The sequence below is a fragment of the Labrus mixtus genome, chromosome 3 (assembly GCF_963584025.1).
Source record: "Labrus mixtus chromosome 3, fLabMix1.1, whole genome shotgun sequence".
Taxonomy (NCBI): Eukaryota; Metazoa; Chordata; class Actinopteri; order Labriformes; family Labridae; genus Labrus; species Labrus mixtus.
Genome location: NC_083614.1, coordinates 22,594,843 through 22,611,343, shown reverse-complemented (window position 1 = coordinate 22,611,343; position 16,501 = coordinate 22,594,843). Strand labels below are relative to the sequence as shown.

Genomic DNA, 16,501 nt, shown 5'->3' with positions numbered 1-16,501 from the left:
CCAGACTCACTGTAATGCTAGCTAGAAAGTGGCTGAATGCTTACATTAGCTGTTTTCTTCTGGGAGCCAATGCTTTATGACATATTTGTTTTAGAAAATTAAAGCCCTATTCAGACTAGCGTTTCAAGCCACGATATTTACGCCCCTTTGATGTTTTGCCTTCAATCTAAATGTCCCGGAGGTGTAATGGTGGGATGGAGTGTTCCCCCCTCTGTAACGTCTGCCGAGGTAGTAACAGAGGCGTTACAGAGGCGAGACAGTATCAGAGGAGCCTGCCGGGGAGCGCAGCGCTGTCTGACTGGGCGTGAATGTGGAGCTCTTGCTGTGCAGTGCTTCCACCTGCTTCTTCCTCAACGCAATCTGAATTCACCAATATTACACCATCACGGAATCAAAATGAATGTACAAAGATGTGATGGAGGCTGAGCTTAGTTAACACACTTTTAAGGGCTTAAGTCTGCTAACACCTTTCCTATCATATCTTATAGCACTTAAAGGTAATGTCAGCATTAAGCCGCCTCTATTTGTTAAGTTAGCTACTATCTGAATGCTAACTGTTGTCTGAAAAGTCATTAAATGTTTTGTTTTTTTAAGTTAATTTTCTTAATGCCTTATCTATGGTGTCTTAACACTATTAAAAGGCTATGTTAGCCGTCAGCTCCTTCATGATTAACAGTAATATTAGCTAGTATGTGGCTGATTGCTAACATTAGCTGGTGTCTGATGGTAATTTATCAGCTATCAAATAACTTGGTTGAACTTGAAACATGCCCTGACGCTCCTCTGTATTTTTTTACTGTTAATGATCTTTTCATTTGTTTTATGAGAATCTGGAAGTGTTAAATCAGATTTTCTACATTAATGCTACTCACAGCATTTAAGCTTCTCACCCTGAGCGTAATGACAGATATAAAATGGCTGCCATTTGAAAAGGATCAATTCTACTAAATATATTTCCAGGTCTTTCTTTCAATGCATTTTTCAGACAAGATGAAAAGAGAGTCACCAATTAAGCAGGATAAAAGTTACACCGATGGAGTGATTTGTTCGTTTGTGACATTTCAAAGAAACTCTGCCCCACTTTCGTGCTCACAAAAAAAAAAAACGCAAATTGTGTGCTTCTTCCTGGCTGTGTGGCTTTGCAAATATTGCTGCAGTATAGGAAGCGATATGGGTGCTCTCCCATCTTGGATTTCATTTCATATTTCTGTAATATTCTTTTCCCCTCAGCCCACAACAAGAACTCTAATCACAGCTTCACTCATCTTGTCCTCCCAGTTCTGACTCCACGGCTTTTATTAAGAATTTCCAGACCCTGCTTTATGGCAACATCAGCCATGAAATGCCTGATCGTATGCTTGTATCAAATGGAAAAAAAAGACTCAAAGAAAATGCTTATTATAGTATTCTGTGCCTGGGGGGCAAAAGGGAAATTGGCATGAAAACATTTTACCAAAAATATCAGCCTCCACTGACAGCTGGAATTGTAATGGAGCGCTGTACACTGAAATGATTTTCTTTTCTTTTTTACAAACCTTCTGTCAAAACATTTCTGAGAAATCCTTTCAGAGTGTGACTTATGTACACATGCAGTAACAACAATTGTAATGCAAATTATAGCCGTGACGCAATGGAGTAAACACCACAAAAAATTAATAGTTGAATTCAGTTTTGTATATTTTGAGAATGAATTACTCAATTTTATTTTCCTAATTGAATGAAGGGTCCATTCAGCCCAAATGATGTCATGATGACATTTGGGGGATTTTGATGACCCATGAGACCAGGAGTAGAGTTAGCTTAAATTCATTAAATTATGAACACAAAGCCCTGCACAACCTCGCAGCCAATAATGAATCCCCTGCAGAAACATATTTTTAGATAGTTAGTTAATTAAAAAAAAGCCCCCAGCATTAAACCCTAAAGCTGCGTATTAGTTAACACTATTGGGCGTACCTCTGTTAACACAGAGTTAGCTTAGCGAAGCTGGCAAATGGTTAAACAACTCCAGGCCCATCAAGCACACCTGTCCAACTCTCAGCCTTGTTTCAGCTGCTCCTCATAACATAAGCTTCAAACAGCTTCTCTCTCTCCTTACCTCCAAAAAAACCAATGACCTATTTCTGATACCAACCCTCTGCTCTGAACCTCTAATGCCCCCGTCTCTCACAATTCTATTTCTTCCTTTTCTTTTCTCTCTCTTTCTTAAAAAAAAAAAAAAAAAAATCACTCTTTCTCCTGCACTCTCCTCTTTGGCGGGGGGGTTAGTGGGAAACGGACGATACAGCCGAATATGTGAGTACGAAGTTTCGCCTGAGTGCTATGTGTAGCTGCAGGGGTATAAACAGTGGGTATTTCATCAGCCTTGTTGGATTCACAGTTTACACAACCCCTCCAGACTTTATTCAATAAGTTTGGATAAAGTGGCTCAGAGGTTACACTCACTCTGGCCGACCAACCGCTACACTATCTCTATAAGCCACTAAGGAAAAGAGGACAAACTTCTATTGCCAGCTAGCTTCTACAAAATGGTGGCTGATGCAATATCCACTGCCCGCTGTGCCTGGAATGCTAATGCTACTCATGCCATGCTGTGTGTTGATGCAGTGTTTTTGTCTTGTGTTCTTTTGGTGTGTGTGTTGTTTTTTTATGATTTTTTGAACCGTGTTATTTAATTTAATGTGGTGACTTAGAATTCCTGTGCTTCCTTAAGTAGACTTGCTTTTTTTTGTGTGTGTATATTCCTCTTCAAATCTCGGATGATCATTCACAACTGCAGATTTTCTTCAACGAATTGTACCCTTATTTTGAACCCAAATTTAAAGCCCCAGTCTATCTGCATTACGTGAATACCATCTCAAGTACCGACAGTACTTATAGCTCATTTACCTTTATTGACCTCTCCCATCCCTCTGCCAAGCAGCCTGTTAAAAACCTCATTCTGCATTCGTTCAAACCTGCTCTCTTGAAAGATTCATTAGAATTGATCGGAAGCCTCTCTTTGAAGAGGACTCAAGGAAACTTAATGGCTGAGGTAAAAACTGCCGGCGAATGGGCAGGATGCATTCAGCATGCATTTATCACAAAGTTAAGTTGTTGATTGGAATATGGCTAAAGGAATAAGAAGGGCTACTTTCCATTTGCATACTTAATGTCCCTGCTCCACCTTGGCAGCTCTTAGGATTTGCTTAATGGAATGTTCTCCCATTACAGAGGAAGAAAACCTTACATTTAATGCATGCCTCGTGAAAATTAATAAAGAGAACCAGGAAACACTTCACTAAGTTTAACATTCTGCATAAGGCCGTTTGAGCTGCATGCAGGGGGGTAAAATCATCAATAATTCAAGACATATTTTGACATTTTCCTGTTCCTGTGTCTTCCCTATCTCCCATAGGAAATGGTAATTGGAGGACTTAAGCCAGACACCACTTACTCCATCACTGTGGCAGCATACACCACCAAGGGGGATGGAGCCCGCAGCAAACCCAAACTGGTGGTGACCAAAGGGGCAGGTCAGTCCAATGATAGATGTTTTATCTGCTGCTTTATTTGCTCATCCTGTGGCATATTCCTTTTTTAGTCAATGGTGAAATGACACATACCTCAGGTTGCTCGGCTATCTTTCTGTGATATCACCAGTAAAGGGACCTTCATTTTAGGCCAAAGTTTGGTGCTTTAACTGAAACAAAATGATTCCCAAGATTCGGAAAAGCAACACAGAGCAAATACAAAAAAATCTGATAAAGTGCATGGGGTAGATTTAAGGTATGTCTTCAGTTAAGACTTCTGCTTCATAATAATGGGTATGGGATTTTTCAACTATTTCACCAAAAAAAAAGAAGAACAATTCAGTCAGTGGAGTTGATGTTTGTTTCGAGCAGTGCAGCATTTATCATTTGAATCATGCTCACAAGACTATCCACAGATATTTTGAGATCAAGGAGTTGGTGTGAGGTTCTTGAAGATTTTTCAGACAGATTATGACAGCTTGAGAACCCCTGTTGGGCCGTTGGTCTGAGCATTAAAGATAAAATAAACGCCAATGCCTGCACACTACAAAGCCTTGTCTTTTTCAATTTTCTCCCTTGTTACCACTCCCAGGCTGGCCAATTCAGCCAGACCGCTTGAGCCTGTGTTGAAGTTAGCAGCTTAGTTACCGTGAGTGTGATCTAAACCTGTAAAGCTCGCCGCTTGAGAGAGTGAAGGCTTTCTTTGTGAGAATTCAGGGCGTCAAGGCAAGCTAGGAGCAGCCTTTTGTGTGAGAAAATGTGCCAGGCTTCAGATAGTCAATATGTACACAACTGCATTCATGCATTACTTATATATGAACACAAACCCCTACATACATACATACATACACACATACACACAGTGAATTGCACATCAAACACAGAGGGTATATGCAGACCTATACTAGGATATTGCATGGACCTCTGTGCAGGCATGAGGTAATACAATAACAAGCTTATTGATACACACAAACAACTCAATCTTGCAACCCAACACACAAACACAGGAACATTTCCCAGGTCCTGACAGGTGTGTGTGTTACATGTGTCAGGGAGTGTGATGCTGCCAAAGGGGGTTGAGTGAGTGCTGTCACTCTCCATCCTCCTGTCAGGCCGAGCTGACTGATGTGCCAGTCTGGCGCACTCTGTCTGTCCCTCAGAGGGAAAGCCTCTCCTCTCTTTTTATTGTTGAAGTGTAAAGAAACGGTTAAGGCCAGGGGGCCGAGATAAATAGAAAAAGGGGAATGGGTGAGAATTGGGGAGACATGGCTCTGCGGAGTGAAGAGGCTGTCTTTCTTGTTCAGTGGGATGTTGGGATGGCCCAATGGATGGAAGTGTTTCCAGTAGTTATCGGATTTCTTTCAAATGGGGGAGTTTCCTGAGATGTGTATCAGGCAAAAAAAAAAATGTCCTGTGGACATTAAAAGTTAGGGGCTTTAAAACCGACTACTTTTCAGAAACAAGCCCCAAAAAAGACTTAAATGTCTAATTACATCAATCTCATTTAAATCATATATAGCATTCAAATAAAACAAAAAACAGCAACTGGAACTATTGATATATAAATAAAGCTTTCCAGTTTGACAGAATCTCTAAGGTACAATGGTAACATTATTCTAAAATAACAGCATTCACGTTAGTCCCTATTTCCAAGAACCCTTCCTACAACTTGCTCATTTTAATTTGCTTCTGGATTATAATTGATGAATTCATTAAAAAAACTAAATGTAAACAATTCTGCATATAAAACCACATGTACCCTAATTTTGACAAGATCTCTAATGGAGCACACTGAAACTGAATCTCATATCAAATATTTTGAGCCTATTATATTATTAATGTTTTGACTTCTTTCTTATTCACCCTACATATTAATGTTTGAACGTACTCTGCAGAACCACTAGAACACTGTAAATGTGTGAAATAGTCAACAAAATCAATGCTTTTATATGCACACAGACACACATTATTCGTGCAACAGCTCTAAAAATCTTTTTTTTTGCAAACAGCAGGTTTTTCAGAGTTAGCGTTTGCCTTCAGAAAGGATGACGTCATATTTCTGTTAATTTAAGAAGAAAGAAAAGCCTGTAAGATAAATCAATGTAGAACGTCACAACAAGAAGAGATTTTATTTTTTTCGCTACTACAAAATCGATTCAGAACAATCGTGAAGATTTTTTTCATCAACGTCCTGCATTCCAAACATGCCTCTTTGGTGTTTGCGAAAGTGTGCAAAAAGAATGTATCTCAGGACTCTGTTGGATCTGAAAACATGAAAAGGTGTGAAACTTTTTTTTACGATTCACAGAAAAACATCATTCTTTCTGTGGCTGGAAGTGTCTTTGTTTGCTGAATGAAAGCCAGGTTTGAAAAGTGCCTTTTCATGATTCATACTTTCCCATCTCTTGCTTTGAGGAGAAATGTAACCATGGCCGATGTGAGATATAAGTTGTTGTTTTTTTCTTGTTGAGGAAGCCAAAAGAGTCTTTATTGACAAAAGACTGAAATGTTTGCGTCTGGAAGCGTTGTTCTGCCATCCCATCTGCAGTTTTTCACTGCCACAATCAATGACATCCTTTGTCTTCTTTTCTTGACTGGCCCTTTAGTGTGAGGATGTTTAAAATAATAAATAAATAAAAAAAAGCTTAAACTGTCAAAAAACTCCAAACTGAATGGAACAGCATGTTTCCCAGATATAATTCTCTGTAGGTAGCCGACTGTTACTTGAGACCTTCTGAGCCCACAGCACAAGGAAAAGTGTAAGATTTGAGGCATGCCAAGTCAGCGAGAGATACTCAGGAGGAGGGCTGATGTGTTTGTAGAAAGGGACAAAGGATATATATATATATATATATATACACTGTATACGCGCTGTTTGCATTTTCTTTGGACAATTTATTATCTGGTCATGACGCAATGATGGACTGAGGGATGGAATTATATTTGGAAGTTTCCCTTGAGCTGTTAGTCATTATGGGAAGTGATTTGCGTTATGCATTAATTGTGTTGCAAGTCAGAGTTGATATAGATGCAAATGAACTCAGTCACATTGTCGTTACACAGGAACAGAACACATTAGTAGGGTTTCCTGTACTTGAAATATCTTGTCAGCTAACAGGCTCCCATCCCCCAGCCTGAGAGCACTTTATTATGAATGTTTCATCCTGTTAGAGGATGCTGAGGGATGCCGGTGTGTATTAAAAGGTGTGGAAACCTCAGATACATCAGCCCGGATTCCCTCATCGTTTGTTTAGTAACTTCCTGATTTTGATGCTGGTCTTGTAAGAAAACATCAATGTAGTTACTCCTTCTCTTTGTATTTTCTTTCTCTCTCTCTCTTTCTCGCTTTCTTTGAAATGTTTGCACTCTAAATGGGCCATGTAACAATTTTCGCAGATTTGAGTCCACTCAAATGCACTGTCATTTCCTACCCTTCCAAATACTCCCATCCATGGACCCCTTTCATATACTGTACACAAATCAAGGAGAGTTATGGATTGAAAAAGACTTCTCAAACCCCTTTGCCATTAGATAATCCAAATAATTAGCGTTAAAAAGAGTTGATTTCCTTTTAGGACATATTTTAAATGTAAATGTATGTGAGCAAAGTCAATTACAAACATGCACAAGAAGTGATATTTTTGTATGTATATGATGGTATGTGTGCACATGTCTGGTGTGCACAAGAGAGGGAGGAAATGAGAAGGAAACCTGATCACCCCTTTCTCAATCACGCTGAGTGAGTGTCAACAGCAGGCTGTTAATACTGTGGCCTGATGGGAAACGTGCTGGAGGCCCACAAGGAGGGATTGAGCCAGGGTCGAACTTGAAAGGGTTGCAGAAAGAAAGAGGGATGGAGGGGGCCGGAGTAGGGGTGATGGATGGGGGAGTGGGGGGGGGATGTGCGGGGGGTAGTAAATGAAAAGGGGGATTGGGCTGGGTGCAAGGGGAGCACTGGGTGAAAGAATAAGGTAGAGTATTAGGGAGGAGAGAGATGAACACAGAGGAGAGGGACAATCATGGTGGCGAAGAACCCCAGAATCACTCACACAAAAACACACACATTTCTGCCTCCTCACATACTTCTTGGGCCATCTTTGCAGCAGATTGCTCCTTGTCCCCTGTCACCTTCATCATCCCTCATTCACTCATTATTCACCCTCTCACCATGCCCTTACTCTCGCCCTCTCATCGCTCTGTGCACTATGAATAAACACCCATCTGTTGGGTCAGTACCCATGATCCTTCTCCCTCCGGTGCAGTTGACCACTGTTTTAATAGTACAAATAATGATTTTGGGGCCACAAATGTTGTAATGGATACAGCTGATACACTGATGAGAGTTGCAGCGAAACACACAAACTTAGTGTGGAAAACACAGACACACACAGAGTCATCACGGGATCATTATCTCCGATTCTATTTCCTTTATTAGCGGCAAGCATGAAGGCAGAGTCGGCTTTAAATGACACCAAGCTGAGCTATAGTATCCAGCCGAGGAGTATTAGGAGCATTTGTCTCACCCAACTCCAGGCGCCCCCGCCTTTCCATTACCGGGAAAGGCTCAGCCGACTAGCCACCATCCACCCACCAAACCCCCATCTTCCGCTAGCAGCAGCCCTCGGAAAGAAGACCATTAGCAAGCGGAAATGAATAATACGAGTAAAAGGATAAGACTGTAGAGTGGAATGCTTTGTGTGTGTGTGTGTGTGTGTGTGTGTGTATGTGTGTGTGTTTTTTTTACTACACATACACGCACATTAAAGACTTTCCTCTCGGTATAGGATTTTTAACCGTATGTAGGCACATGTACACAGACACACACACGCACAATGATACTATTCCACTGAGAGGGAGCACTTTACCTCTGACTAATGCTAGCTTCTCCAAATTACTTTAAGTCCATACTGGGCAGCAAGCCAAACAGCTCTGTGTGCAGGTGGAATGATGATATAGAAGCTGGAGCTGGCTGCATACCAGGAGGTGCCTTACCATCAGACACATGAACACATACATGCACAATCCTCATAATTCATCGCATACAAAGATACAAACAATCTGATTTACATACGCCACAGACTATAAGGCTCATATGGATGCTTGAAATATATTCATGTAGTGTATTAAACACAAGCTTGTGATCTATAAAAGGGCACATGCATCATAACTGTGGCTGCTTAAGATACAGTTTAAATGTTTTCTGCACTTTTAAACACAGTTTATAATTTGTATTCAGCTTACTCTGCGTTTCTTTTATTTATGCTGAGAAAAGCTCTCACTGGAAGGACCAACGAATCTGCCGCCGACCCATTTTGCAGACCCAGTTGGCAAGCTTTTTGAATTAGATGTACATACTATCTCATTTAGGGGAATGGAATTTGACAAATAAATTCATGTTTTGCTACACAAAATTCTAACATTGCTTCTAGTTGACAGTTACTGGTATCTGCTCTGTCATTGCCTTGTTTATCCGAGAAAGAAGGGACATACATGAGTGAGCTGAGATAAGATCTATTTGCAGAACAACTCGGCTCAAGTGTGAATCAGACACACTCATCTCTCTGAAAGCTTTGACAGCAACCTGAGGACTGAAGGCTTCCCCTAACTACTGCTGCCTCGATCAAACTGATGGGGCCTTGGAAGGAGAGTTAAGACGAGATGCGTGTCATCCACAAGAGCGGCAAAACTGGGCCACTCTGAAGAATGGTGTCTAGACCCCAAGTGTAGATCATCCATTTTACAACAAGGGATGACTCTTGCAGCTGAAAGAGGCACTGTTCTCTGCTTAAAGTTTTAGTGATGCTTTGCAGTACAGAAATGCTTTTGGTTGGAGCTTACATGTATCATGAAATGATAATGGGTACACTGATCACTCGAGAATTTAGAGGCTCTGTGTGGATTCTTCCACATCTTTTTGCACCACAACCGGACTCACTTTGTCTGGCTGTTATCTCATGGATAGCCCGAAATTAAAATCTATTCTTGGTCTACACTCTGTAATTTGTTTATATCTACTATTTGTAACGTCCTTTAAAGTGTATTCCCATTTCTATTGGGCTGACTGCTTGGCCTCTAGAGTTGCTCCTTAGAGTGTTCTGCAGAACTTCTCACCAGATTAACTTCTCACTGAAACTTCCGTCCCTGGCGTCATCAGCAGTACACACAAGTCAAGTGTGAGGTTGAAAGGATCAGCCCTTCTCGAGATATACCAAGGACAGATGGACAGATTCTTCAGTTTTATAGTTATTCGCTGAAAGCTCTTGAGTCTCATCTGCAGGCAGCCCCTGATGACTTTTTAAACGATGACATACATTATAAATATCATGCAGGTCTCCTTAATTGTTTCTCAAGTAAAGTTTTTGCTGTATTCGTGATTAACATCAGCATTTTTTGTTTTGGAACCTTTCATTTTAAAAACTACATTTCCATACAAGAGTAAAGCGCAGGAATTAAGATCTGCTTTGTTTCTTTGTCCCCACAGTGCCTGGTCCTCCCTATATGTCAGTGGCTCAGGACTCAGACACATCAGCTATGGTTCGCTGGGACCCTCCTGACCTGACCAATGGCATGGACCTGATGGGTTTCCGCCTCCAGTTTGGCCGAAAAGATGTGTCTCCTTTGGCCACACTGGAATTTGCTCCCCAAGAACGACAGTACTCTGTGGTCAACATTCACCGGGGTGCCATCTATCTCTTTAAAATCTCAGCCAAGAGCAGGGGGGGCTTTGGGGAAGAGGCTTCTGTAGAACTCAATGTGCCTGAGAAAACACCAGGGGGATATCCTCAAATTGATGAGCGCTCCAACGTGACATGTTGCTCAGTGCAGCTGTCCTGGTCTCCCCCTGTGCTGGCAGAGAGGAACGGGGTTATTACGGCGTACACGTTGGCTTATAAGGAAACCGGTTCTGGAGGAGCACCAAGTGAGCTCCGATTGCCCCCGAGCCAGTCCAACTATGTGCTCAACAGCCTCAAACCCAACTCAGCGTATGATGTGAAAATACGAGCGCACACCAGTATAGGTCCAGGGCCCTACAGCCCGCCTATCCAGTATCGGACCGTGGCCTTTGATCCAACAGGTAGGGCTTGCCTGTTTCTTTCAGAACCCGGTTGGCAGGGGGTTGGAATTTGGCTAACTATAGTTGGCTGCAACTATACTAAAATGAAAACTGCCCCACCCCCTCCTTCAACCACCTCCACTCGTCAAGAAAGAAAAACATGATATTTAAATTGTTTGACCTGGGACACTCACTTCACTAACCCAAACAAGGTAAAACCCAAGTCAGCAAGTTATAGTCAGTCATTTTGAGAAAGAGGAGAGCAGCATAGAATTTCAAGGTAAGTGCTGTTTGGTCAGACACTCCGGTCAGTCATCCTTGCAACCCTTTACCGAGCACACTCACACAGCTAATGTCATCTCACATCCCAAGGTAGGACCTCAGTCAAACTCAGTCACTCTAAGAGTATTTTTGGATTATTCTAAGATGACAGACAGAAGATTTTGTTTCTTTATTTATTTTAGTTTTTTGGGTTTGTTTTGAGATATACCACCCATTCCTTCCCTAATTCCCTCACCCCCCCCGTCCTTATGGGACATCTTGCGGCATGGCATCCCCCAGATGCACTGCTAAGGACTGTTGGCATGCTTTGTTTTGGGTCTGTCTCTATGCCCACCTGGCAGTGCGTTGGCAGTGCCAACCTAGACTCAGTTAGGCACTGAGACCACATGGATCAATTGCTAATTTTGATCCATCCAAAGTGGTCATGGGTTCAGAGGTGATGAGTTAGGTTGGCACTACCAACGATGGCTAGCCAGTGGGCGCACTTTGTGCTCCATTGGTTTTGTCGTCCATGAGTCTTTTGTGCTGTGTGTCTTAACCAATAGCGTTACCCTTCTCACAGCCAATCACAGCTCACCGATACACTCACTCTCCAACCAAGAGGAATTTTGCAGGGGAACAACTTCTTTATTTAAAACCAAAGGTTCTTTTTTTGTTTCTCATTCCTAGGTCTTTCTACATGCCTGGTGTATTAACTGTACTTTTCTCTGTTATTTTTTCCTTCCATTTTTCCTCTTAACAGATGTTCCAAAGAATTTTACTGTCAAGTGGGCAACTAAGACCACAGTGGTCCTAGCGTGGAAGTTTTCTGAGAGCAGGTCTCCATACGAATGCACGGTGAGTTCATTTTGAGGGATGAAATCATTTCAATTGTTCATCTTAATTTGAAAAACATACAGATAATGTCAATTTGAATTCCTGAGCTAATTCCCATTTTACGCTCTGAAATAAAAAGGGCTGGGCTTTACAGTAACCAAGAAGCAATATTAAGACATATTGCATATTTCAGTGCCTGATTATAATCACTGTACTTAAGTTTGCCCTTTTACTTGACCAGTCTTGTATTATGAACACTTGTCTATCTTTTACCAAACAAATCAATACAAGTCCTCTATCTCTCATGGCAATATTCACTAAACTTCCTGATTATGTTGATCAAACTTTAGATTGAGTACAACCGGCAAAAGATGGCTGTGGACGCCAGACAGATGAGGGTGCTCATTACTGGGCTAAGGCACAACAACACCTATGAGTTTAGGGTGACCTGCCAAGAAAGCATGGATGGTGGGCCGAGACATCGTGTCTTTGCCAAGACAGCACCCCTTATCTTGGTCAAGAAACCCAAGTTAGACATTTATGCTGAGCCTGACAACATGCTCACCATGTCCTTTCCACCGGTCGATAACAAGGATGTCAAGTGAGTGAAGTTTTTCTGAAGGATTGGTTCTGCAAGCTCTCTCTCTGGTTATCATTTAAGGTAGAGGCACTAAGGTTTAATTCCTGAAATGCTTGAGATATGAAGGGAAATGGATGGAGCTTTCAAGATTTCTTTGATGTGTTAAAATTAGAATTGTTCTGATACTATATTTTGTCCTTCCCCAACTGATGCTGATAGTACCTGAACAACTCTAAGTTATATGAGGATTTAATTAATATTGTAAATTAACCCCATTGCAAGCACTATAGTATTACCATTTTCTGTCATCTTTGAATGTTTGCATCTAAAATACCATATAATATCAATCACTACATTTTTGTCTGTTTACTTGTTTGTTTTACATGTTTTCAGGAATTTCTATGTGGTTGTGGTTCCACTGAAGAGAACCGCAGGAACTGTCAAGAACCTTAATAATCCTGATGAGACGGATATGGAAGAGGTATGATATTTTCAAAGCAGAGAGTAAGGGTTTATCCTGGTACACCAAATAGTTTTGGGCATATATGACTGCATGTTTTTCCAAAGGAAGAGGCAGATTCTATATCAGTATCTTTTTTAGACTTTCCTCTTTGTTCTCTCTTGCCAAACTTTGTTTTCAGAAAGGGATTCCAGGAACACACGTTTGTTTCATTTACAGTTGCATGTGCTTGGCAATTTTTTCTACACTACATGTCATGTACTAGACATAAGCACATGCAACACAGACAAAAGTGTTTCTCTGCTATGCTAATTTATCCCCCCAAAGCCAGCAGTAGAAAGAATTACACAGTCTTCTCCCACTCTTCCCAAAGCTCAGGGTCACCTTGCCTGCCAGATCAACAGCAACCCCTCCTATTGGATTTGGAATTACACACATTCACAATTTGGAGTTTGCAAGAAAGTCATTAGCTAGAAAGTCCGAGGGTTACATTGACAGTATGTTAACTTTGGTCTCAGTCAGTTCACCAATAGGGACCTTGTTATTGTACAGAGCAGTAGAGAAAATCTCCACATTACATATTTGCTGTAAAAAACCCCACTCCTGGTTGACTCGTTCAATGGTTGTATCAGTAGGAATGTGATGCTCCCATTGTTGTGATGACCATTCTTGTAGTTTTAAGTATTGAAGAGTTTGACTTACTTATTCAAGACATTTTAATATTTATCTCTTTTTATCAGCTCAAGTTTTTAAGTTGTTTAAAAGTTGGGACCAGAAAAAAAAGTTAACTTATAACATTTTGCATCAATCAGCTGTTGCGTGGGGTGACCCCAAAGCGCCGTTCACGTCGTCAGTTGGCTCAGCTGGACCAGAGGAAGCCCTACATCACAGCCTGCTTCAGGCAGCTGCCCTCCAGCTTCACAGTGGGATCTGATCATCGGCACAGCAGCTGTGAGAACAAGCCTCTTGAACCTGGCCAGGAGTACGTCTTCTTCCTGCTGGCTGAACTCAATACCACTGCCGGGGTGAGTTGCGTGTTCAGTTCAGTTCAGTTGACTCAGTTTAATTCATTTTACTTTCACAGATCCACAAAACAAAAAAAAAAGTATCTTTTGTTGATACCATGAATATGTCCAACTAAATTTAGCACTGATACACTTGAATATTAAGGCAAAAAGTCTCATTATATCTTTGGACTCTGCCTTGTACGCCACTTCCGCGGCATTCTTTATAATTCATGTACTGCCTCTTGAGACCTGCCCCCCGCCCGCCCGCTGACAGGTTTAGCCTCCTGCTTTAAGGTGCATGTGTGAACGAGCAAGTTGGGAAGATTTCAGAGGCAGGTAGAAATTTACTTTGAGTGTAAAAACAGCTTCAGATTCTTTTTGCTGGGGTTGTTTTTTGGTCAACTCTTGAATATAATGCAACCTGGATTATGTGCTATCTTAACATCAACTGAATTTGTCCCTGTACAGAAAATGTTTGCTACCAGTCCTTATACCGACACAGTGATGACTCCGGAGCTAGTGGTGGACCCCTTGCCAGTAGAGACTGGGGACGGACTCATATGGGTGGTGGGCCCAGTCCTAGCTGTGGTCTTCATCATCTGCATCGTCATTGCCATTCTCCTGTATAAAAAGTGAGTTGGTATAAACACTTTTTCATCTTTTTTTTGGGAGAGTAAAGTTGCACCAGTATTTCGACTAAACTCTGTAAAAAAAATACCTTTGTTCAACATCAAACAATAGAAAAAGAGCCTCGGGGTAAAGGTTTGGATATAGCGCATTGCTAATTTGAGCTCTAATCTTTATTCTGGAATGAACAATAAAAGCTGATCTTTCCAGCCTTATTACCTACCTCATCCTGAGGATTGAACAATTCAGATATGCATTTTTAGTGCCGTACTCCAGCCACTGGTCTGCAAAAGTAGAATAACTATGATCCAATTTCTTTCCTGAATCTGCAAATTTTAGGATTTTTTCTTACAACCCAACATACAGTGTATATTTTCTTGATGTTTGATGTTGAACTAGTTGTTTGCTGTGTTACTGGAGATTTGGGCTATTGCAACATAATTGCATGTTAGGGAGCATGTTATGTTTTAAGTGGGGTGTATTTTGTATTCATGGCAGCATGCTATTCAAAAAAACCCAACACTACTTTTGCATGTTAACGAAATATGAAGCAGCTTTTGTTGTGAAGAAGATGGTTTTGGGAAGTGAGGGGGGTTTGAGAAATGAGAGAGGAAGAGATTCTTTGAGATGGTGCTCAGTTAATGTCCTAAGTACAATGCAATCTACTGATGAAAGAGTCGTCCATGATATGTATTTCAATAGGTATCTATTCCAGATAAAACCTTTTTTTTCCCGGAACAAACACAACTTTGTTATTCCAAAGTTGCCCAAGTGACACAAGTTGTTTCAACCATCATTAGTGTAAGAGTTACGAAGTTATAGCTTTTTGTGAAGGAAGTGGTAATATGTGTACATTTGGGCATCAGAGCCTGCTTTTATGTAAAATGAACCTTGCCGTAGGCAGTTCTAGAACTATAAAAGTCTAAAGAAATAGAATATTCCTCAGTGTCCTGGGGCTTTGAAGCATACAGTATGTATTCAGTCAATAATGCTTCCTTGTTTTATTTTAAGTTGTAGCTTTTAGTTCTAGTGACACCATGGCCCAACTGAACCGTGATGTAAGAGGGCGCCCTACATACCAGGGTAGATCCCTGAATTATTTTAAGGCAGCCAGGCCTGGTGTAAGCAACACAAGTATAGATTGCCACTGTCAGATGATCCCTGACTGTCTGACCTTGCTTTACCTCCTTCTTGGTGGTTAGGGAGAGTAACATCTCTCCTTGGATCTCTCTCTTTTTTCTCTCTTTTCATTCTCTTCCCCTTGCTCTCCCATCTCCTGCTCCATCTCTCCCTGGTGAATAGTGTTTTCCAGGTCTGCCCTTGGCCCTGACATTCCCTTACGCCCCTCTGTATCCGCACGCTCATTCACACACATCAGCACACACACACACACACACACATCCATACAGATGCACGAATGTATGCTCTTACTAGCACAGATTATTGAATACTTGCTTGTTCTCACACATTGATACATGTGCACACATGCACACGCCTCCTCTTAACGCTGATGACCTTTATCTCGCGTTTTTTGCGAGCCCAGCAGTGACCCCTGCAAATTTGAAACTGCTCTCTATTGATTTATCTCTCTTCTTGCCTTCCCCCTCTCCCTCTCTCCTTGTGTGTTGTTTTCACCATCTTTATATATTTATTTGACTCCTATTGCTTTCTCTGGAAAACAGCAAACCTGACAGGTAAGGTTTAGCTGTACTTTATTGCATTTTACTGGCGGAGACAAAGTAGCCTGCCTCAGCAAAACAGATGCCTTTAATTAGTGAGGGTGAAGGAGAATTTTGCGTACTTGATACGCTTTCTCAGCTCCTCATGTCTTGCTTACTAAAAGTTATCCCATTGTTTGTGTGTGTGTGTGTGTGTGTGTGTGTGTGTGTGTGTCTCAACTCTTGTTTGTCTTTATTTTCAGCCGCAAAAGAAAAGAATCAGAGCCACGCACCAAATGTTTGCTTAACAACGCAGACATCACACCCCACCATCCTACAGACCCTGTGGAGATGAGACGCATCAACTTCCAAACTCCAGGTACAGAAAGGATACACAGCACATTCAGATACCAATAAAGCGTCAATGTAAAATGTAAAAAACATATATTAGGATAGTTTGAGCTGCATATTCAAAGTTTGTGTGTGTCCAGATAGGACTGACAAT

General features: G+C 41.3%; 1 protein-coding gene across 2 annotated transcripts in view; it reads left to right on the top strand.

The window, feature by feature from the left end:
* ptprsa (protein tyrosine phosphatase receptor type Sa) overlaps nt 1-16,501 on the top strand; it is a 169,494-nt gene that overhangs the window by 114,403 nt on the left and 38,590 nt on the right. For both annotated transcript variants that reach the window (XM_061033838.1, XM_061033839.1), the window contains exons 13-20: nt 3,398-3,515; nt 9,994-10,587; nt 11,591-11,685; nt 12,015-12,265; nt 12,638-12,725; nt 13,517-13,729; nt 14,180-14,343; nt 16,260-16,375. In XM_061033838.1, coding sequence (XP_060889821.1) covers nt 3,398-3,515; nt 9,994-10,587; nt 11,591-11,685; nt 12,015-12,265; nt 12,638-12,725; nt 13,517-13,729; nt 14,180-14,343; nt 16,260-16,375 — 1,639 coding nt within the window. The remainder of the gene's footprint in view (nt 1-3,397; nt 3,516-9,993; nt 10,588-11,590; nt 11,686-12,014; nt 12,266-12,637; nt 12,726-13,516; nt 13,730-14,179; nt 14,344-16,259; nt 16,376-16,501) is intronic.